At 53.3% G+C, this 21,944-nt stretch overlaps 3 protein-coding genes across 8 annotated transcripts; 2 read left to right on the plus strand and 1 right to left on the minus strand.

The window, feature by feature from the left end:
• Positions 1–2,014: 2,014 nt before the first annotated feature.
• On the minus strand, positions 2,015–7,963 carry Exoc3l1 (exocyst complex component 3 like 1). Of its 6 annotated transcripts, none has more exons than XM_076838398.2 (15): positions 7,784–7,963; positions 7,410–7,462; positions 7,037–7,197; positions 6,738–6,957; positions 5,273–5,885; positions 5,078–5,195; positions 4,817–4,942; positions 4,645–4,745; positions 4,341–4,451; positions 3,478–3,607; positions 3,234–3,356; positions 2,999–3,154; positions 2,783–2,907; positions 2,477–2,700; positions 2,015–2,103 (listed from the first exon to the last, which is right to left on the minus strand). In XM_076838398.2, exons 2-14 carry the CDS (start codon positions 7,453–7,455, stop codon positions 2,511–2,513), a joined length of 2,220 nt encoding a protein of 739 aa, XP_076694513.2. In that variant the 5' UTR covers positions 7,456–7,462; positions 7,784–7,963; the 3' UTR covers positions 2,015–2,103; positions 2,477–2,510. The 6 variants fall into 6 exon arrangements, with proteins under 6 accessions (XP_076694513.2, XP_076694507.2, XP_076694511.2 ...); XM_076838392.2 differs by having other exon boundaries at positions 7,037–7,212; XM_076838396.2 differs by having other exon boundaries at positions 7,037–7,212; positions 7,410–7,502.
• A 1,674-nt stretch (positions 7,964–9,637) lies between these two features.
• E2f4 (E2F transcription factor 4) lies at positions 9,638–16,027 on the plus strand. The gene is made up of 10 exons (XM_076839070.2): positions 9,638–9,808; positions 10,240–10,349; positions 10,490–10,651; positions 10,969–11,012; positions 11,702–11,763; positions 11,980–12,277; positions 12,642–12,842; positions 14,728–14,775; positions 14,987–15,031; positions 15,143–16,027. Exons 1-10 carry the CDS (start codon positions 9,674–9,676, stop codon positions 15,256–15,258), a joined length of 1,221 nt encoding a protein of 406 aa, XP_076695185.1. The 5' UTR covers positions 9,638–9,673; the 3' UTR covers positions 15,259–16,027.
• A 417-nt stretch (positions 16,028–16,444) lies between these two features.
• On the plus strand, positions 16,445–20,642 carry Elmo3 (engulfment and cell motility 3). The gene is made up of 20 exons (XM_076837574.2): positions 16,445–16,522; positions 16,667–16,707; positions 16,794–16,866; positions 17,057–17,107; positions 17,296–17,465; positions 17,558–17,657; positions 17,760–17,911; positions 17,995–18,073; positions 18,173–18,223; positions 18,308–18,430; positions 18,530–18,661; positions 18,763–18,864; positions 18,969–19,077; positions 19,184–19,320; positions 19,422–19,585; positions 19,679–19,791; positions 19,890–19,994; positions 20,092–20,174; positions 20,256–20,342; positions 20,430–20,642. Exons 1-20 carry the CDS (start codon positions 16,445–16,447, stop codon positions 20,640–20,642), a joined length of 2,163 nt encoding a protein of 720 aa, XP_076693689.1.
• Positions 20,643–21,944: the final 1,302 nt, after the last annotated feature.

Consider the following 21,944-nt stretch of genomic DNA (forward strand, 5'->3'; position numbering starts at 1 on the left):
TGCATTTGAATCCACACTTCTCCAACTACAGCACCACTGCATTTCCCTCCAGCTGCTCCTTGTTGCAGCACAACACCCAGAGTCATCTCTACCCAGTCTCCAATTTCTTATTTCCTATTATTTAAAGTTCACTTCACTTAGGCACATTTCCCCCACTCTCCATCAAAATTGACCTAATCAAGGTGAGCGACAGTCTTCATATTGATCATCAGCACTTCACACAGTTAATCCCTTCATCTTGGAAACTTGCTGTCCATTTCACTTTCCAAATACACTGGAACTTAGTTCTTTTTCCATCTCACTGGCAGTTCTTTCTTGGTCTTCCTTGCTGATCATCCCTATCTCCCCAAACTCTTAACACTATAATGGCCCAGGACTTGACTATGGGAACTACTCCCTTCTTCATTTATGTTCATTCCCTAAGTAACCTCACCCACTCTCATATTTTTTTTTTGTTTTATTTTGCTTTGGTGCTGGAGATCAAACTGAGGGCTAAGCATGCCCTGTACCACCAAACTATACCCCCAGCCCTCACTCTCAGCCCTCAATATGAGTCATCAGCTCAAATTTCTTGCATAAACTTTAGACAGGTATTGCCAGTTTTCATACAACATCTTTGTTTAAAAGGCATCTCAAACTGCATATGTCCTTTGTCTAGAAAGCCCCCTTAATATAATGACACTAATAGAAAGTGACTTCCCTAAAATTTCTGCACAAATATCAAGGTCTTAGAAAAGGTACCCTAGCCAGGTGTAATCCCAGTCACACACAAGTTCAAGGCCAGCCTCAAAAGTTTAATAAGATCCTTTCTCAAAAAATAAAAAAGGCTGGGGATGTATATCAATGGTAAAGTATTCCTGGGTTCAATCTCCAGTACTGGGAAAAAAATCACCTTAATGCACCTCTATAAAATAATAAACTTCCTCCCCCATCTTCACCACAATCCACCCCCAGCCAGGAATTATTGTTTTCCATAGCACTATCATCACCTAAAGTGTACTGCTGTAAGCTTTATATTTTTATGATACATCTGACAAATACCTGTTTTCACCTTTCTAGCATTCACAGCTGTGTCCCTAAAACCCAGTGCCTGACCCAGAGCTCAATGAATGAACTCAAGAGCCCTTCTCAGAATTAGAATAACCAGCACTTTGCTTCCTCATTTAGACCTATCTTCCCCCTCCTCACTCTCCTCCACCCAGTCCAGTGACCAGCTGCTTGAAGATTATTTCAGGTCTCAGGTTTCATTCCCCTAAACTAACTGGATAGTTCCCTGGACCCCACACTGGTCTTCAGGCTGCTACCTGGACAATTCCCTTCCATTTTCCCTTCTTTCATTAGACCTACCTCCTCGCAATTACCAGAATACGCCTGTTTCTTTCACGTTTCAGGTCCTTCCGCCAAGAATGCCCCCGCAATGTTTCCCTGGAACAAACTCTTAACCATTTTCAGGGCTCCGTTTGGGCCTCACCTCCTCCGGGAAGCCTTCTGGGCGTCTACAGGGTCTCAATGCCTCAATGGTTTCTTTACCGCCCTAGGCAGTCACTGTTAGAGCTTGGGTCCCTGTCCTCCTACCATCCCTCGAACTCCCGGTGGGTAGGGACCCGTCTGATTCGCCCTCATGTCTCAAGTACCCAACACCAGATGCAGAATGAATGGCTGGATTGGGGAGGAGCCCTTGACTACTGAAGGCGTGGTCTGGTTCCAGTTGAGGGGTGTGGCCAGCGCCTAGAGGTTTACGTTGAAAAGCCAATGGGGACCAAGAGATCCGGGAGGGGCGTGACCTGCAGCCAATAAGCGGTAGGGGGATTGGCGAAGGGCGTGCCCAATGGAGGGCGGGGCCAGAAGACAAAGGAGCGGGGATGAGGGGTGTTCTCTGGTAAATCAAAAGGGTCGACCGCGCGCCTAGTCTCGGCCTTGGGGTTTGGGTAGGGGGTTCGGTCCGCGTGCCGCGCCCCCACCTGTTTGTTCCTCTGCTTGCCTCCCGCGGTTCTCGCTCCGCAAAGCGGGTCGCCCGCCGCCCAGCCCGCGGGAGCTGACGCCGATGACGCACCGCTCTCCGGCGCGCGCACGCTCTCACGAAATCTGGAGGAACCTGTCAATCTGTGGCGACACGCACCAAGAGGGTCTGAGAGGGCTGAGTCCAGCACCACGCCATGCCACTGGGCGGGGTGTAGTTGTCGACCCGTCCCCTTGAAGAGTTTCCAGGCCCCGGCTGGGGGCGGGACTCAGGGAGGTGGAAGTACTAGTCATTGCCTGGGGGTGAATACGTGGGGCGCAATCTATGTACCCGACCGGAGCCCGAGTACTCCGGAACGCAGTCCACAGAGAGGAAAATGTCTGGATAGGTGAGGCGCTGCCCATATTGCCAGGACTGCAGCCAGGATACCTTAGGCGTGTGCATGAACCCCCTAAACTTCACAGAAATTTTTATTTCATCCCTCTCCTTTCCCAACACATAGAGATTCAGGCGTACGTGGCTCATATTTTATTCTGCATGCACGGGAGCTTCAAGAGCAGGGCCCCGAGGGAAGACAGGAGGAGAAGGAGGGCGTAGGCGCTGGCACCAGGCTGAAGAGTGCACGGTGGCCCGTGAGGGGCGAAGGCGGTGAGCCGTCCTGCAAGGAGATGAGTGCAGCCTGACGCTGCTCTCGGGACACGTCCCCACGCAGGTCCAAAAGGGCAGAGACATGGTCCTCGCTGTAGTGACACCAGAGGTGCATCGGCCCTGCACTTCCGCTTCCCTGGCTCCTCCCACTTCCCTGCCCCACCGTCCCCTCACCTCACGTCGGGAAATTGTTGCCTCAGGCCTGCCACCTCAAGGCCAAGCAGCGTGGGGTCCCGCAGGTTCAGCAACTCCCTCAAGGCGAGCAGCACCGGCGCACAATGCGAGTTCTCCTCCAGACCCTGGGCACATGGGAGTGGGGTTTCAGATCGCCCTAGGCTCCCACCCAATCACTGAGACTCTTGCCTGTCTGCCCTCCCAACGAGCTCTCACCAAACGGAGGAAAAGCTCCTTAAGCTGGGCAGCATCGTGCCGCAGACGCTCGGCAGCCTGGATCCGTTCGTCTGCATCCCGGCACACTAGGCGGCCTTGCATCAGCGCTCGTAGGTACTGCAATACCACGGTGCGCTCTGCCTCTGCCAACAGCAGCTGTAGGGTAGGTGATCAGAGGGACTATATCGCCTCTCCCATCCGACTGCCCCCTCCCAGTCCTTTCCACTGGACGCACTTTAACCGCGGGGCTCCTCACGCGCCAGAAATCCCGGCAGAAGCGCGACGTCTGATCACACACACAGTCCAGCAACTCAGAGCTCGACAGCCACCGGCGCGAGGGCACAGACTCAAACAGAGGCTGGGGAAAGAATGAGAGGAACTGGAGCTGGAGACATGAGCCTATCTGGCAGTCCCTGCAGAGGATCCCAAAGGTACACCTTATCTCTCCCATCCTTATTCCGACGGGAAGGAAGCCTCACCTGGAGCTCCACCTGCAGTGCCTCTAATACCAGACGGCAGATCCTCCTCTGCAACTCGTCCAGCGCGGCTTCTATCGGAGCCAAGATCCCTGAAGCCACTCCGTCAGGTTGCAGGCTGGACACTGAGGAGCTGGACCAAAAACACGACTTCAGGACCAAGGCCAAGGCCTGAACGGGCCTCGGTGGTTCAGCCACTCCGACGCCACCTTGTGGCGCAAGTGTGTGGCGGGAGGGGGTTCCCTGCCCCTCTGAAGGTCTCAGGTACTGACCAAGCTAGGAGGGGTATTCTCAGAAGCTAGAAGAAGCACACAGCCCAGCGGAACCTGCCTCTAATTCACGATGTGACCTTGAGAAAGTCAGTTTTTTGATTTCTGCTTCCTCGTTTATAAGGGAAGGGAGCTAATCCCTATCAGGAGGAGCACAACTCAATCATTAATTTGTCTGTTCTCCCTATCCCCATCACAAAGAACACAACACTCAGGAGGAAGGTAATTTTTCTTATTTCTGTCCACAAATGAAACCTCAGACATTACTGGGCACAGAATATAGCCTTGATAAATATTTGCTGAAGGGATGAATAATGGCCCTATGTGCCAGGCACTGTGGTAGATATTATACATCTAATATCTCATGTGATTCTGAGACCATTCCATTATTACCCACAGAATTCTAATGAGAAAATCAATACTCAAGAGATATTAGGTTACTTGATCATGTAGATAGTAAATAACAAAACTAGGATTGGAACCCCTGAGTTATATGGGCTCAAAGTTCTGAATGGCCTAGTGTGGGCCTGGTTGGTACCTAATAGAAACTCAGTAGCAGGTGGGTGAAAGTAGTTTTTCTTGGGGGCCTTCTAGTACCTCAATGCTGTTTGGTGGTTGAAGGCGGCCAGGAGGTAGGGCACATAGTGAGGGGCCATGGCTTCCCCTCTGAGGTGATCTCTGGAGAATCGGATCAGAGCATCACTGAAACTGCAACAGAAAGATGTGGCTGGACTTTCTGCTACTGTGGTGCACCCACAAACCCAGCCCTGGTACTCCTGCCCGACTTCCAAATCCTGTTTGAAGGATCCCTTTCCCATTGGTGTATACTATTCACTCAAATCCCCTTTAGGCTGTCCTGGGAGCAGGGTGGGGATTGGGAATGGGCCCATGCTTGGCAGACCTCCTCAAGAATGCGCTCAGTTCTGACAGTGCCATGCCATGCATCCGCTGCTGTAGCGACTCACTGACCAGGCTGGTCACACGAATGTTCTCAGCCAGGATCTATAGGCAAAAATAGGCAACCATCAGCAGAGCCCTGAGCTCTGCCCTCCTCTCTGGCCATTCTCACCCACCTGCAGTACGATGGCTGGCATTGGTGAGTGGTAGAAGCCAGATGGGTCTGTGTTGGGCTCCTGCTCCCGGCCCCACTCAGCTATTTCCCCATCCAGTGCCTTCTGCAGCCACTGGGCCACACTTGCCTAGGAGAAAGAGCAAATGGCAGCAGGGTGGCAGGATGTAGCAGGGTAGTGACCCTGCCAAAGACAGGAAGGCTCTGAACTCTACAGATAAAGGCCACAGCTGATGGGAAGAGTTTCTCTTCCCTAACTACTTACCTGGACTTTGGCCACAAATGTTGCCTCCAGCTGTTCAATGTTCTCCAAGGTCAGGAGGGGCTCCAGCTGGGAAACATCAGCCTCAGGCCCCAACTCCAGGCTCCCCATCATTTCCTGCCTGGAGATGGGTGGCCCTGTGTCACACTGAGTTCTCCCCCACCTCTAATCCTCCCACTTCTTGCCAAGGACACTGACCCCAAGTACACGTGCAGTGCCCAATGCAACAAGGCGAAGGCATCAGCAGCTCCCAGCTCAGGCCCTGCAAGGAGTTGCTGCAGGCTGCGGCGCAGGCCATTGTGCAGGGTGTGGGCCCAGAGCTGCACCACTTTGTAGTGTGGTGGGCAACAGGGTGCTACTAGTGCCTCTGCTGTGGCCAACTCAGCAGGCAGGGCCACTTGCAGAGCCTCCAGCCACCTTGCTAGGGCTCCTGGTTCAGGAAGTATGGTTGTTGAAAAGTGGACTTGCTCCAGGCCTCTCTGTAGTGCACGCAGACAGCGTTGCCGCCAGTCTCGGGGAGCCTGCCCCACAGGAGTTGTGCGCCCAGCCTCCACTTCTGCCACACGAATAGCAGCCACCAGCAGGGCTGGATCTTCCCGTGCCAGCTTCCTGGCAGCCATTGCAGCTGTCTCCACAGCCTGGCTCAGTGCCTCAGCCAGAAGGCCCAGGCCCTGGAAGACTGGCAACTCAAGGCCCCCCAAAGGTGCCCATGTCTCTTCTTGCAGCTGCTCCAATTCCCGCAGGCTCACATATGCCTCCAAGAGCCTCTGGGCATCAATCAGAGTCTGCGTGTGGGCCATTGCAGCCGGCACTGATGGGGGAGAGAAGACAGATTTGGGTCTCAGCCTTCCCCCCTGTGCAATGGATACAGCAAGGGATACTGAGGCCCTGAGACTGGAGTGTTATATAAAATGTTTAATATTCAGTACAGTATTGACCAATTTGAAAGGATCCAGGCAAAATCCTAGCAGCCTGGTGGGTCATGTGCAAACACTTGAGCTAAGAGAACAAGAGGAAAGCCATTCACCTCCAAATAGATATACCTCATTAGAGAATTATTTCAGTATGTTAGCAGTATATTAGTTGAGGCTAGCCACAGCCACTTGACTGGATTATCCTCATTCAAACATCCCATTCATGGGAAACCCAGGATGAGCTGATTTCACATGCTGCTTCATATGCCTCTTGTGTGTTGTTGTTTTTTGGGGGGGAGGGGTACCAAGGATTGAACTCAGGGGCACTCAACCACTGAGCCACATCCCCAGCCCTATTTTGTATTTTATTTAGAGACAGGGTCTCACTGAGTTACTTAGCACCTTGCCTTTGCTGAGGTTGTCTTTGAACTCGTGATCCTCCTGCCTCAGCCTTCCGAGCCACAAGGATTATAGGTGTGCATGATCATGCCCAGCCATGCCATTTGTTTTTGTTTTTGAAATTTTATTTATTTTTGTGATGTTGGGGATTGAACCCAGGGTTGAGACATGCTAGGCAAGTGCTTTACACAGAGCTACACTTCCAGCCCCTTATATGCCATTTGAAGCCTGGTTTATTCTCTGGCTGGTTCCTAGTGCAGTCCCCCCACCAGAGTCCCAGCCCTTGATCAATGGTGGGCATTTGTGAACTCATTATTGGAAGCTGAGGCCCAGAGTCCTTGCACACTCACCTGCCTGCAGCCGGGGCAGCAACTGAGACAGGGCCTGTAGTTGCTTGTGTTGGGAGACTTGCTCCCGAAGGGGCTTTAGACTCTGTGAAGCCTGGGCCATACTCTTGAGCAACTCGTGGGCCTGGCTCAGGGCTTCACGGGTTCCCTGCACAGCCTCAAGGGCACGGGCCAGCTGCCACACACCAGTCTGCACACCTTCCAGATATGACTGCACCACTGACTGTGAAGAGAAGAGCCAGTGAGTCCTGGGCAGCCCTAAAACCCACTCGTAGTTCTGCTGTTCCTTGTCCTATGCCTACCTTAATACGTGCTTCTAGGGAGCAAGTACGCTGCACCTCGCGACTGCGGTACTGGCCCAGCCTGGTCAGCTGTTCTGGCCGGTAGAAGATGCCTGAGGCCCACTTGAGTGCTGCACCCCTGGCCAGCTGCTCTGCCCTCTCCTGCTCTGGCCATTCAGTCCCTGAGCAAGAAAAGCCTGGGCAACCATGTCAGTCAGGGAGGGCCTGTGGCTGCCAAACATGCTGCCCTTCCTGTTCCCCAGTCCATTCCCAGGACAATCCACTTCTCTTTGTTCTGTAGAGATCCAGGCAGACCTGGCAGGGAGGACCAAACCCCACATTCCCATATTTCTTGCCATCAACCCTCCTCCAACCCACCCACCAGGGCTCATACCACAGGGAAGTGCAGGCTTCATTTTGTCCTTGGCCGCTGAGTCCATCAGGGGTCTGGAGGAGTCGGAAATGAAGTGGGAGCAAGGATAAGGATCTGGGTTAGAGAAGACAGAGTGGATGCTCCTTGTCTCCTTTAGGCTGTTGCCTCTGTTTAGGTTCCGCTGAAGAGAAGGGAGGTTCTTGCCCAGCCCCCTCAGGAAATGACAGGGAGGCCAGTGTGATGGGGGAGGCACCTGGGAGGCCTTCACTTGTTGGGTTGGTGGGATGTGCCCCTGCCGATGCCAAGTGAGGCAGGGTGGAAACAGGCCTCACTTGGCATCTGAAAGACCCTGTTCCTTCTCTGAGATGGCCAGGACAGTTTGGTACAAAACTTACCAGACTTGACCAGATGTCCAGTTCTCCCTCCTCCACAAACAGCCTTGACCTTGAGAATGACCCTCTAGCCCAGGCAGAACTGGGCACACCCTTCACTGTTCACGGGGCCTGGGTGACTCCAACCACTCTGGCACACAACAGCAAAATTCCTCTCCCCAAGGAAGCCTCTCTTCCACTTCCCAGGCCAGAAGCCCCTCCCTCCCCAAGGCAGAAAGGAAGGAAGCTGAGTCTCTGGCATTTTATTCCCAACAGGAAAGAGCATCTGTACTGAGGTGGGGAGTGCTGGGCGCCACTTCCCGAGGGGTGGGGGTGGGGGGGTGGGGGGGTGGCTCTACTCCCTGTGATCATCAAGTCCTGACAAGCCCTCTTAGTGCTCAGAGCAAAGATATGAAGCAAATTCAGCCTCAACCTGGGATGAAGGGTAAAGTGTGCCCTGGGAGGAGGCTGTGTACCTCTGCACAGCAGAGGTCATAGACTGTAGTGAAGAGGGAGCACAGTGAGTGATGGCAGGATAGAGGTCTGATGGCTGTGTTAATTCTGTGAGTAATAGGAGCCATGGAAGGGACTACAGGATAGTGATAATTTAGTGGATATTTGGTGCAACACCCAAATCCATCCTTCAGGGCAGAGGCCCTCATTCCCCAGCTGCCCATAGTGTAATCTGCTGAGGTTTCACAGCTACCAAGTGTAAGGCTCTGAATCAATACTAGGGTACAAAGGCTGGGTACCTGAACTGAAAATGTAACTCAGTGGTAGAGTGCTAGCTTAGCACAGATGAGGCCTTGGATTTGATCTCTAGAACTGCAATAACAACAACAACAACAAAGACTGGAACACTTGAGAAGGTCTACCCTAATTTCAGAGCTAGTGGGCTGTGCTGAGGCCTCTATTATAATTGCATCTTACTTATAATTCTGCTTGTCTTACTCCCTTAACAAGGTGGATCCTCAATAGACTTGATGCCAGTAAATCCTTGTTTCAAAGTCTGTTTCCCAGAAAACTTGACCTAAAATAACAATAATAAGTAATAACCATGTTAAAAATAACAAAAAGTCAGGTTCCATGGCGCTCTCCCATAATCCCAACTAATTCAGCTGAGGCAGGAGGATGGAAAGTTCCGTCTCAAAAATAAAAAAATAAAATACAAAGGGCTGGGGCTATAGCTCAGTGGTAAAATGCCCCTGGGTTCAATCTCCATTATCACAAATAAACAAAACATACCAGCAAAAACATAATTCTTGCAACATGCCAGGAAGTGCTCTGAGGTCTTACTTGTATTCTTACATAGGCAAACAGCTTTGTATTGGCAGAGAAGTGGTTGTAAAAGAGTTCCACGACCTCTGAGCACTGTAGTGTGGACAGAAAAGAAGATGACCCTGGGACCATGGAAGGAGGGCAGGGATAAAGAGAAGTGGTCAAGCTAGATGTAGTTAGCGCTTGCTGCTTGGCAGGAAGTAAGGGGCAGAAAGAGGGTGGGTGACCCCAAATCAGTGAGGCAGCCTTTTCCAACAGTTTTTGGGGAGCAGGCTAGACTTATCAGGCAGTGTAGTCTCTCCTGAAAGGGCTGGGCAGATGGTTTGGGGCCAGGTTGGCAAGGAAGATTCCGACGGCTCCCGATTTTCTACTGTCGGGGCTGCTCGCTGACTTCCTCCACATCCCTCCCCCACTTGTCAGGGCTTGTTTTCGTCTTCTTCTGCACTTGAATATTTACGGATGTTCCCCGAAGTTTTACGCCCTTGTTTGCAGATAGGAATTGCGCTAGTTCCCTGGGAGGACACGAGGCGGAAGCGGAAGTAGCGACGGTGGCTCCGGCGGCAAGGAACGGAAGCGGAAGTGGCGGCGGCGCCGGCCTGGCCTGGCCTGGCTGAGGGGAGGCGGCGGGCGGGCGCGATGGCGGAGGCCGGGCCACAGGCGCCGCCGCCCCCGGGCACTCCAAGCCGGCATGAGAAGAGCCTAGGACTTCTCACCACCAAGTTCGTGTCACTTCTGCAGGAGGCCAAGGACGGCGTGCTTGACCTCAAGCTGGTGCGGCACGGGCTTAGGGGCAACAGGGGGAGCAGGATGGTGGGCCAGGCCTGCACCGGTAGCGGGAACCCTTGGACGTCCCCGCTGAGTCTTCTGAGAGCTGGCCGTCATCCGTGTGCTTTCTCGCAGGAGAGAGGCCGGGGGCTGTTTCATTCATTCGGCCGAGGCCATTGAGCTTCACCTGTGTGCCAGGCTGCAGGTGCTAGCCCTCGTGCCTTCCCTGGCAGATGACGGGTAAAGAGCATCAAAGCATCAGTTCAGAGCTGTGCCAGGTCTCCCCACCCCGGGGTCCCGAGCTCCTGTAGTACCTAGGCACTACAGCGGGTTGGAACCCAGGTTACACCCTTCCCAGACCACCCAAATCAAATCTCAAGGTAGCTGGGGTACATCTGAGAGTGAGGCTGAGCACTCTACTCTCTTCTGCCCGCCAGGCAGCTGACACCTTAGCTGTGCGCCAGAAGCGGCGGATTTATGACATTACCAACGTGTTGGAAGGTATTGGGCTGATCGAGAAAAAATCCAAGAACAGCATCCAGTGGAAGTGAGTGGGGATATCTGGGAAAGCAGTGTGGTCACCTACCTAGAAGTGTCAGGGTCATGGGGTGGAGGGTGCCATTGAGAGCAGGGGCCATGGGACTTGGAGTTCCTGGCAGTCCCTCTCAGTCTTATTCCCCCACTCAGGGGTGTGGGGCCTGGCTGCAACACTCGAGAGATTGCCGACAAGCTAATTGAGCTCAAGGCAGAAATTGAGGAGCTGCAGCAGCGGGAGCAAGAACTTGACCAGCACAAGGTGTGGGTGCAACAAAGCATCCGGAATGTCACAGAGGACGTGCAGAACAGCTGATATCCTCCCAGCGGTCCCTGCTTTGGGGGAGGGGGCAAAGGGCCCCTGGTTCAGCTGGGTTTGTTCCTTGGTGTCCTGGGCCCTGTCCTTCCTGGGAGGATGGAGCCTCATAGCCAGGTCCTAGCTTCAGGCTCCTTTCTCAGAGCCCCTCCCCTTCCATTCCTAGCCTATGATCTCCCCACATGGACCCAGGCCCCAGAACTTCCCCTGAGGGTGTGTGTGTGTGTCACACCTTTGCTAAAGTGTTGGGTCTCCTTTGTGGTCTGACATCTGACATCACAGGTAGGGCATCAGCCGTTCTCCTTAACCCTCACACCTTGGCCTACGTGACTCATGAGGACATCTGCAGATGCTTTGCTGGTGAGCAGAGCCTGGGTAGGGGGAGATGGGGTAGGGCTAGGCTGAGCCACAGCCCTGAGTATCAGACTCAGTCCCCAAGGAGAGTTCCATTTCTTAAGATAGTCCGTGGGGCCTGCCCAAGGAGGAAGCAGGCAGGGTAAGTCCTCCATTTGAGGGTCACTGGGACTCCATTAGGCCTGCTATATGAGTGAATGCAAGAATTCTGGGGTGGGTCCCTGGGTTTGCCCCCATCAACATTGACTTCTGGGTTTGTCTTGACAGTAGCACAAGGAAGAGAGTGTATATGTGTTTGTGGGTGACATATGCAGGGGACAGTGGTCCCCACTTCCACCCTGTAGTTAATTCAATTGCATTGTGGATACAGGAGCTATTACCCTGTATCCATTTTGTATTCCTCAGATTGGTTCTGGGAAAGGAACATTTGCCTTGGCCAAAACACCATTCCTAGGGAACAAGATTCTTACTTGAAAAGTGAGATGCCCATGGCCAATGATCTTTCACTCCACAGATGTGTTTGAACCCATATTTCCTGGTTACTGACCTGCACTATTAGAGAGAGAAGCACTTTAGCTCTGCCCAGTCACTGTGGGTATGGTGGAGGTCTGTTCTTTAGTTCCGCAGAGACTGATCTCCTACCTTGCTCCAAGGGACAGGCACCTCCATTCTCAGCTGACCCATTCTCGTTCTAGGAGACACCCTCCTGGCCATCCGTGCCCCATCAGGCACCAGCCTAGAGGTGCCCATCCCAGAGGTGGGTACTCAGCCCAGTTAGGCGGTGTCAACTGAGGGCGGGTGCTGGCTGTGGAGTCTGATAAGTCAAGGGTGGGGTAGGTAAGGGGAGGCCTGGGGTTTGGGGTTATCTAGGAGGATGGGCAGCCTGGTTGTGAGGACACTGTTGCCCTGACCCAGGGTCAAGCAGGAGCCGTGCCTGCTTGTAATTCTACCTGTCCCTACCGTCCACCTCTAGGGTCTCAATGGGCAGAAGAAGTACCAGATTCACCTGAAGAGTATGAGTGGCCCCATTGAAGTGCTGCTTGTGAATAAAGAGGCATTGAGTTCGCCACCTGTGGCTGTGCCTGTGCCACCACCTGAGGATCTGCTTCAGAGCCCACCTGCTATTCCTACCCCTCCACCTCTGCCCAAGCCTACCTTAGCTCAGCCCCAGGAAACTTCACGTCCAAGTAGTCCCCAGCTTACCACTCCCATCCATGTTCCTGGCAACACAGAAGTCCCAGGGGTAACGGGTCCAGCAGCTGAAATCACAGGTGAGGCCTAATGGGCAGCTGGTGTCAGGGTTGGTCTTTCCCTGGTCCTCACCTAACCCCCCTTGCCATGGCAGTGAATAAGCTTTTTTAAACAGGGAAGATCTGACAGTGTCTTACCTACTTTGGCAACCCCTCTTGGACCCATGTTGTCCTGGAGTCTTCCTCCTTATAGGACTTGTGCCTCTGTCTCTTTCAATGACTTGTTTCCAGGTTAACTCTTCTGGAGTGACTGGCAGTGTCTAATTCTTGGAAACCAGTCTGGAAGCCAGAACTGTGGTCTTTCTGGCCATAGGTTCTACCCAGCCAATTTCAATGACCCACTTTCTGCCCCCTGTGTGACTGGGTTTGGGAAATGTTGTTTCAGTGAGTGGTGGCTCTGGAACTGACAGCAAGGACAATGGTGAGCTCGGCTCACTCCCTCTAGGCCCAACAGCACTGGACACCCGGCCACTGCAATCTTCTGCCCTACTGGACAGCAGTAGTAGTAGCAGCAGCAGCACTAGCAGTTCATCCGGACCCAACCCTTCTACCTCCTTTGACCCCATCAAGGTGGAACCGACAGGTGGTGAGTATTTGTCCCTTCTATACCCACCCCACCTCAGGGGCAGCAGGGAGAGTCTAGCCTTAGCCCAGTACAGGTTTGGTGCAGAATTGGGGCTGGAACCCAGCCCTGCTTTGAACCCCTGTCTGATATCACCACTCTCTGCCAAAAGCAGAGTATCTGGCCTCTGAGTCAGTGCCAGTGCCCTTTTGCCTCCCTCTTGGGCTAACATGGAACTCCCTGGCCTTCTCTTAAGCCCTGCCTGTCACCTCTAAAAGCACCACTGAGTCTCTTACCCCACTGATTGACACTTGCTCCTCCATGTCACCATCTCATCTTCCTTGTCTCTTCTCTATGTGGACCCCTGGAAAAAGTAATCCCTAGTCTCCTCCTTATCTCTATCTGGTCATCGTCAGTTGACAGCCAGCAGGGTCCCTGCCCCAGCTGTAGTAGTGCTGCTCTTAATGTGGTCCTGAACCCAGCAGGTTTCTGTAAGGCTGGACTCTGGTGTTCTCTGCTGATGTTATCCCTCTTTGGCTTTAATTATGCCAGTCCTTGCATCTTTCTGTGTACCCCAGTTGCTCTGTTCTGTTTCACACTGTGGAAGGCTCTGGTTGTAGGTATAAGAATTCTCTAGCCTCCTCTTAGTGAACAACTTTTGCCTGACCTCCACACCTCTGTGGCACTGACTGTCCTCTTCATCTCCAGTGAATGCTTCATTTCCACATGTCCTCAATTTAACTCATTTTCCTCCTAAAATTTGCTTTTCCATCTCCATGGGCACTCTACCACTGGCCCTAGTCACTCAGGCTGACTTGACACGTGGGTGTTACTCCAGTTCTTTCTCTGCTGCCCACCCCACATTGCCTAGAGAGGTCTGTTTTGAGACATCCTTTTTGCATTCTCAGCACTCAGGGTGATTACTAGCCACCTTAATTCCAAACTTGTTAGCATCCTTCTCTTAATCCTTACTGACAGAATGATCTTTCTGAAATATAAACCTGACTTTGGCATTTCTCTTTTTATAAAAGTACCTTCATGGCTGGGAATATACTTCAGTGGTAGTATGCAGGAGTCCCTGTTCAATCCCCAGCACCAAAATGAAAAAAGGTATCTTCAATGGTTCCCTAAGGCCTTATGGAAAAAAAAAATCCAAATTCCTAAACCTGGTTTATGGCATCCTTTTTGGTTCTCTCCAGTTTTATTTTCTTCCCATGTGTATTCTTCCCATATGTAGTAGGGGTCATCACCCTGTAGTATTGTCCCTTGTCAAAGTGTCTACCTCCTCCAGGTGACCCCACCTAGGGTGTAACCTCTGAGGCCAGCATAGAGCAGGTGCTCAAAAGGATGGGAGTGAATGGGGTATGGCATCCTCCACCAGACAGGGTGTGCACACTGAACCCAAAAAGGGACAAAAGTCCGTTACCCTCTTCAAAGCCTCTGAATTAGAAAGGCTATACCTGTCATCTGCAATGGGTCTGGTACCCTGGGCTCAGCCCTGAGAAATTCAGGTGTAGCAGAAGAGACCAGAAAATAATACCAGCTTGGCCTGGGTTGGAGCCTACATATCCTTAGCTATGTGGAGCCCTGGGTAGGATCTGAGGAACATGGGGCCTCTGTTGTGACCAGGCTGCATCTCTACCTTGAACATGGCTTTTTTATTTTTAGTTTTTGGTACCAGGGATTGAACCTGGGGTACTTTATCACTGAGCCAAATTCCCAGCCCTTTTTTTTTTTTTTTGGTTATATGTTTTATTTAGAGCTAGGGTCTCACTGATTGCTTAGGACCTCGATAAGTTGCTGAGGTTGGCTTTGAACTTGCCATCCTCCTGCCTCAGCCTCCTGAGCCACTAGAATTACAGGTGTGCACCACTGTGCCCAGCTCAACCGTGACTTTCTTGTCTTTCAGTTTTGGAACTCCCCAAAGAGCTGTCAGAAATCTTTGACCCGACACGAGGTAGGCTGCATTCCTTCTGGTGTTGGGGATAAGGAATGTGATTCATTGCATGTCACAGCTGTTGTTTGTCCCTTTTGAGGACCTTTTGGTTGTGGTTGGTACTCAGGACAAAGGGTAAAATCTCCTGATTGGGGTTTAGGGAAATCTGTTTCATGGATTTTGATGAGTGAAGTGGTATAGCTAGAATGTCACTGTGTTCTCTCTATTTCAGAGTGTATGAGCTCAGAGCTGCTGGAGGAGCTGATGTCCTCAGAAGGTGGGTGGTATGGAGAGGTGGGGCCTCAGAAGGTGGATGGCTGTGGGCAGGAGCTTGGGTGGCTATTGGATGGGGCTTTGGCACAGGGCCTTAGCCTAGTGCTCTCTACAGTGTTTGCCCCCCTACTTCGTCTCTCTCCACCCCCTGGAGACCACGATTACATCTACAACCTGGACGAGAGTGAAGGTGTCTGTGATCTCTTTGACGTGCCTGTTCTCAACCTCTGACAGGGATATACCCCGAATGGCTGGAACCCAGACTGTCTGAGTTGGGGGCTGCCTGGGGACTTTCCCCCACCCTGCCATTAAAAGGCTTGAGAGCCACAGACTCCTGGCTTCCCCAGCCTTCCCACACTGCAGTTCTGGCCACACCTCCCACTTGTGCACTGGCGCTTGTACTGTGCTAGTAGAGCAAGGGAAAGGGGCTCAGCCCTCTCCATCACGGAGCCAAAGTGTTTGCCTCTTCTTTTCTGGAGCCTCCCCCATCCCAGGCTCAGCTGCTACCCAGTGGCACTGACCTGTCATTGTCCCCACAGGGCACCTTGTCCAGCACACTGCCCTGCTCCTGCCAGCCCCTCTCCCCAAAAAGAGGGAAAGGCAGGATGGAGCTGGGTACTTGCCAGCCACTACTCTAGCTTCCTTAATCACCCACTTACCCCAAGCTTCTCCTGGACCTCTCATGTGCCCCCCACTTCTGCTGGGCCCTGAGCCCTGGGAATCTGCAGGTGGCAGTGGTGGGTGGGGGGTGCTAACAAGAAGGAACTGAGGTCTTTAGCTAGAAATCCCTGCAGGTCAGTCCCTGAGGCCTGATACCCCGTAGCTCCCCTTCATTTCCATTTATTCATTTACCCTCATTTAGAGCCATTTGCAGAGATTTAGAAAGATTTACAGTAACGAATGGATTCCTATATAAAGATTATTTTTATACTTTTTGCAGCAAAAGGAAATTGTAATATTTGTACAGTGTCCAAATGAATAAAGACCATGCCTAAGGCTATCTCTGATCTGATTTTTTGGGGCCCCTCTCTGGGACTACGTTGGATTGGTGGCAGGATTGGGTTGGGTCACTTTGCTGGAATGGGAAGTGGAGCAGCAGCAGGCAGCCTGCCCTCCCCGCCCCCACCTGCCACACCTTGGTGCGGGGCGGGGCTGTCTTGCTGGGGCAGGCTGGCTGGGCGGGCGCTGGCCTACCCTCCTGCCCCCGGACTCCAACCCGGAACTAGCCTTGGCTCCCTCGGGAAGGCCGCGGCTTCTGGCCAGGAGTGGGGGCCTTGTTGGTGAGTGCGTGCCACCGGAGCCAGGTCGCGGACAGAGGGACGCCCTACTTGTCCTCAGGGACTCCGGGGCAGGTGTGCCCTCAGCAGGAGGTGGCACATTTCGTGGAAAGTGCAGGCACCCACAACTGGGTTGGATCATGGCGCCCCCACGGAATGTGGTGAAGATTGCTGTCCAGATGCGTGATGCCATCCCACAGCTCATCCAACTGGACCAGGTCATCCGGCCTGTCCGGCCTCCTGCCCACTGCCCACCTCTGGGGTCACCCATTTCCCTCGGGTCAGCTCAGCCCTCCTTATTCAGTCCCCTATCCCCCAACTTCTCCCCACTCCCGCCACGTGAATGACAGCTCCACTTGCAGGCAAAACCCCTGGCCGCTGTGTTGAAGGAGGTGTGCGACGCGTGAGTCCGGTGGATCCACAAGGGGTGGGGGAGGGGCAAGCGGGAGGAAGTCTCCTACCTGCCTCCCTGAGCTCTGTGACCCGCAGGTGGAGCCTGACTCACTCGGAGCGGTATGCCCTGCAGTTTGCTGATGGGCACAGGAGATACATCACTGAGAATGTTAGTCCCCCTCTTCCCCAGCCCCCATGCTCCACCCTATGACCTCTCTAACCCACCTGGCCCTGATTCTGCAGACTCATCCTCCCCCTCTCCTAAAGTGAATTTCACTGATCCCCTAATCCTGACAACCCAGTTGATCACCCTCAGAACTCTCCTTGACTGTGCTTCCCCTTTCTGCTGTTTTCTGCAGAACCGCGGAGAGATCAAGAATGGCAGCATCCTGTGCCTCAGCACTGCCCCAGTAATGCCCCTCTTGGCCCCATCTTCTCTTGCCTGCCTCTCTACTACACTCCTTTAAAGTGCCTGGTGGCCTCTGCCCTAGGTCTGGCCCCAGCTCAGCAGTGCCCCACCTAGTGGAAATCTGGGTTCCCACTCTTCCAGTCCTTAATTTTCCAAACTCCACCTCTGCTCTCTTCCCACTCCTGCCAGGACCTTGAGGCTGAGAAGCTGTTGGGTGGGCTGCAGAGTCCAAGTCGAGAAGTGCGCCAGGAAGCCCTGAGGCACCTGGTTCTGCTGGCCACAGACATGACCTTTGCCCAGGAGGTCATCAGCCGTGATGGGCTTCAGAGACTAGGCACCATCATTGAGGATGGGGACGAGTGAGCACAGGGCTGTGGAGGGATGGAGACATGGTAGGGCTTGGGGGGCCTGGTCTGGTCCTGCTCAGCCCCAAATGTGCCCCCCACCCCAGCTTAGGAGAGGTGCTAGCCCTCGGGCTGAAGGCCTTCCTGGAGCTTATGGAGCACGGTGTGGTGTCCTGGGAGACGCTCAGCATCCCTTTTGTCAGGAAGGTGGGTGGGCTTTTCTAGGGGATGTGGGTAGGGCAGTTGGGCAGTGCCAGGGTCTGCCCCTTGTGGTGGTCAGGTGGCGACAATACCCTACCCCTCTTACAGGTGGTATGCTATGTGAACATGAACCTGATGGATGCTTCTGTGCAGCCCCTGGCCCTTCGGCTGCTGGAGAGTGTGACCTTGAGCAGCCCTGCCCTGGGCCAGCTGGTCAAGAGTGAGGTGCCACTGGATAGGCTACTGGTGCACCTGCAGGTGTAAGCTCTGGGGTGAGGTATAGATGGGGGAGCAGGATGAGATCCTGGGTGTTAAGCTGAGCGCACCCCTCCTCTTGCTATAGGATGAACCAGCAGCTGCAAACCAAGGCAATGGCCCTGCTTACAGCCTTGCTGCAGGGGGCCAACCCTACAGAAAGGAAGGTATCTATCTATATGGTAGCTGCTTGGAGGGATCAGCTAGTGGGCATTGTGCTCCACCCCAGTATTAAATCATTTAATTCCCCTTCCCATCTACCTCAGCACATGCTTGACTACCTGTGGCAGAGAAACCTTCGCCAGTTCATCTACAAGGTAGGAAACTAGGGAAACCTCTTCCCACGCCTCTTCTCCCAGTAAGCCCACCTCAAACCCTTTGTCTGTCTGTCTTTCCTCCAGAACATCATCCATAGTGCAACACCACTGGGTGATGAGATGGCCCATCACCTGTATGTGCTGCAGGCCCTTACACTGGGGCTGCTGGAGGCACGCATGCGGACACCACTTGACCCCTATAGCCAGGTGTGTCTTGGAGGTGGGTGGGTCACAGCTTGAAGCTTGGGGATAGCTTGAAGCTTGACCTTAAATCTATGATATTGTTCCCCCCAATAATAACCCCAGGAGCAGCGGGAACAGCTGCAGGCCCTGCGCCAGGCTGCCTTTGAACTGGAAGGGGAGTCCTTGAGCACAGGGCTGAGTGCTGATCGTCGACGTTCACTCTGTGCCCGAGAATTCCGCAAATTGGGCTTCTCTGTGAGTGACCCCTACCCTAAGTCCCCACCTTGGCCTCCATTCAGGCTATGACTATACCAGAGGCTATGGCCCTTTCTGAGTGCATGTGCTCCCACCCATAGAACAGCAACCCTGCGCAGGACCTGGAACGTGTGCCCCCAGGCTTGCTGGCCCTGGACAACATGCTGTACTTCTCCAGACATGCACCCAGTGCATACAGCCGGGTCAGTTACCGGGTAGGGGAGTGGGGATGGCAGTAGCCTCACCTTGGCAGGATCCCTGTGGGCTTAGCCAAGACTGTCCCTATTCTCTGCTCCCACTACCCCAGTTCGTGTTGGAAAACAGCAGCCGGGAGGACAAACATGAGTGTCCCTTTGCCCGGAGCAGCATCCAGCTGACTGTGCTACTGTGTGAGCTGCTCCGTGTTGGGGAACCTTGTGAGTGGAGCTGGGCAGTGTATCTGGGGACAGGGGACGGAAGGGCAGAGAGGGCCAGGGGCTGCACACACCTTCTCCCTGAGCCCCTCCTGCCCCCCCGCTCCAGGCTCCGAGACAGCCCAGGACTTCTCGCCCATGTTCTTCGGACAGGACCAGAGTTTTCATGAGTTTTTCTGTGTGGCCATCCAGCTGCTAAATAAGACCTGGAAAGAGATGAGGGCAACACAGGAAGATTTTGACAAGGTCAGTGGGGTGGGGTGGGAGGACTGGGAGGTCAAGGAAGGAGGTTGCTCTGAGGAGGGCCCCAGAGCTCAAGTCCCAAGCTGAGCTTAGGGTGGCCCCAGGTTATGCAGGTGGTACGGGAACAGCTGGCTCGTACACTGGCCCTGAAGCCTACGTCCCTGGAGCTCTTCAGAACCAAGGTGAATGCGCTCACCTACGGGGAGGTGCTGCGGCTGAGGCAGACAGAGCGACTGCACCAGGAGGGCACACTGGCCCCTCCCATACTGTGAGTTGGTAGGAATGGCTTTCAAGTGCCAGCTCCCACCTACTAAGGTGCCCCAGGTCAATCCTGATCTGTGACTCCCCACTTCCCACCCAGAGAGCTGAGGGAGAAGCTGAAGCCAGAGCTCATGAGCTTGATCCGCCAGCAGCGTTTGCTCCGCCTCTGCGAGGGGACTCTCTTCCGCAAGATCAGCAGCAGGAGGCGCCAGGGTCTCTGAGTGTGCTGAGGAGAGGCAGAGGGTAGCTGGGTTGGACCCAGGGTCCCCTCTCATCATTCCTTCCTTCCTTCTTCCTTGTTCTCTGCATAGACAAACTGTGGTTCTGCTGCTTGTCCCCAAACCACAAGGTGCTGCAGTATGGGGATGTAGAGGAAAGTACCAACCCACCCACCCCAGAGAGCCTGCCCGAGCAGAGTAAGCAGCCAGGGGTCTAATATCTGCTCTCTCCAGATGCCCCATGCCCTAGGGCTGTCTGGGGCCCAAGTGATCAGCCCAGTATTTCTTCTTGCAGTCCCTGTTGTTGACATCAGGGCACTCCTGACAGGCAAGGACTGCCCCCATGTCCGGGAGAAGGGCTCCGGGAAGCAGAACAAGGTATATATAGTGGGACCAGCAGCTTCCTTTTGCCTGCCTGCTCTAGTCCATGCTCAATGTCCCTGCTTTCTACTTCCCTAGGATCTTTATGAGTTGGCTTTCTCCATCAGCTATGACCGCGGGGAGGAGGAGGCATACCTCAACTTCATTGCCCCCTCCAAACATGATGTGAGTGTCTGGGTGAGGCTGAGTGGAGCAGATGGGTAGGGGAGCATATTGAACAGTCTCTCATGAAGCTGGCCCCATCGTCCCCAGTACTATCTGTGGACAGATGGGCTGAATGCCCTGCTAGGCAGCCCTATGGGCAGTGAGCAGACCCGGCTGGACCTGGAGCAACTGTTGACAATGGAGACCAAGCTGCGATTGTTGGAGCTAGAGAATGTGCCCATTCCCGAGCAGCCACCACCTGTGCCCCCACCCCCTACCAACTTCAATTTCTGCTATGACTGCAGCATTATTGAATCTTGACAAGCTGGCCAGGGGCCACAGCTGCCACCCCTGTGCCAGCCACAAGGGATGGAGGGTAGAGAAGCATGGGCAAAAATAAAGTCAGCTTGGCTCTTAGGTGTGTGTCAAGCTAGCTGTGAACCTTGTAGGCCAAGCCACAAGAGTCATCCTCTGACTTCAAATTTAGTGAATGAGATAGGACAACAAGGTAGGACTACAAAATTGAGCAGCTACATTTGGGGGGCTTGCGCTCTAAGTTGGGTTGGGATTGGTTGGGGCTGTTGCCCTTCTTCCAGTTGCTTTCTTATCTTTCCTCAATGTGGGCCTGCAAAGAGAGTAGCTTGTTGTCTAGGATCACCAACTAGCTGAGAGAAGTAGCAGGCCAGGAGACAATGCCCTAAATGGATGTTTCCTGGGAAGCATTAATAGGACCCTAGTCTAGAAGCTCTGCTTCCAGAAAGCTCCTGACAATCTTACCTCAATCTTCATCCCTGCTTGGCTCTGGCCCATGTTCTTTGTGGCACTTGGAGGCCTCTGGTGACAGGTAGTAAAGGGACAGATGTAAAACTGGGCCCACTTTCTGCTGAAGGACAAGCTCAGATTCCAAAGGGCATCCCCAGGCTTGAGGGAGTATATGGGCTGATCTGGACAAGAGGGAACTCTGTGCAGGAAGCATTGCACAGTTCTGATGAAAACCTAACTTAGGAGCATGAATGACATGGGGGCTGTATATAGGTGAGAGGTGTTGGCAAATGAGGCAAAGTGTGTTGGGCTCAGCTGGAGTCTGTGGCCACAGCCTCCAAGCCACTGAGGCAGAGTAGAGCACAGCACCCATGGGACCCAAAGGGCAGGCTGAAAGCTACCACCATCCTGACTTCCTTCTCCATACCACTCATTATTTCTCCTTCCCAGTGTCTCCTCAAAGATTGTGTTTAACAGTGTTAACCATCAGTGTTTCACCTTGAAAGCAGATGAAATGGCATCTCCTATGGAGAACATACTGGGGGAGCATTTGCCCCCCTAAGTTACACTTTTGATCCTTGGGCAGCCAGGATGCCCATGCCTAGATTCAGAGATTTCCACCATGCTTATAACAGTTTGCTCTTGAGTTCAAGTTGGAAATGGGAGGACAGGGATTCCAGATGCAGTTAGTCTTCCAATACTGCCAATTCTTCTTTCTCAATGTTTCTACTCCCTTGTCCATGCCACCATCAGGCAATAACCTACTGACTACCAGCCTCTAGTCTTGTTCTTTCAGTCATATCAATACCTGCTACTACAGATGTTTTCTTGAATCAGATTTGAACACACACACACACACAC

This window comes from Callospermophilus lateralis, chromosome 18 (genome assembly GCF_048772815.1).
Source record: "Callospermophilus lateralis isolate mCalLat2 chromosome 18, mCalLat2.hap1, whole genome shotgun sequence".
NCBI lineage: Eukaryota > Metazoa > Chordata > Mammalia > Rodentia > Sciuridae > Callospermophilus > Callospermophilus lateralis.

Excerpts from the sequence above, each read along its gene's own strand:
- Elmo3 (XM_076837574.2), top strand. The coding sequence starts at position 16,445 with ATGGCGCCCCCACGGAATGTGGTGAAGATTGCTGTCCAGATGCGTGAT. Across the intron at positions 16,867-17,056 it reads GGAGATACATCACTGAGAAT|AACCGCGGAGAGATCAAGAA; the intron begins GTTAGTCCCCCT and ends TGTTTTCTGCAG. Across the intron at positions 17,912-17,994 it reads CTACTGGTGCACCTGCAGGT|GATGAACCAGCAGCTGCAAA; the intron begins GTAAGCTCTGGG and ends CTCTTGCTATAG.
- Exoc3l1 (XM_076838392.2), bottom strand. The coding sequence starts at position 7,455 with ATGGACTCAGCGGCCAAGGACAAAATGAAGCCTGCACTTCCCTGTG. Across the intron at positions 6,958-7,036 it reads CCCTAGAAGCACGTATTAAG|TCAGTGGTGCAGTCATATCT; the intron begins GTAGGCATAGGA and ends TTCTCTTCACAG. Across the intron at positions 5,196-5,272 it reads GCACTGCACGTGTACTTGGG|GCAGGAAATGATGGGGAGCC; the intron begins GTCAGTGTCCTT and ends ACCCATCTCCAG.
- E2f4 (XM_076839070.2), top strand. The coding sequence starts at position 9,674 with ATGGCGGAGGCCGGGCCACAGGCGCCGCCGCCCCCGGGCACTCCAAGC. Across the intron at positions 11,764-11,979 it reads TAGAGGTGCCCATCCCAGAG|GGTCTCAATGGGCAGAAGAA; the intron begins GTGGGTACTCAG and ends GTCCACCTCTAG. Across the intron at positions 15,032-15,142 it reads GGAGCTGATGTCCTCAGAAG|TGTTTGCCCCCCTACTTCGT; the intron begins GTGGGTGGTATG and ends TGCTCTCTACAG.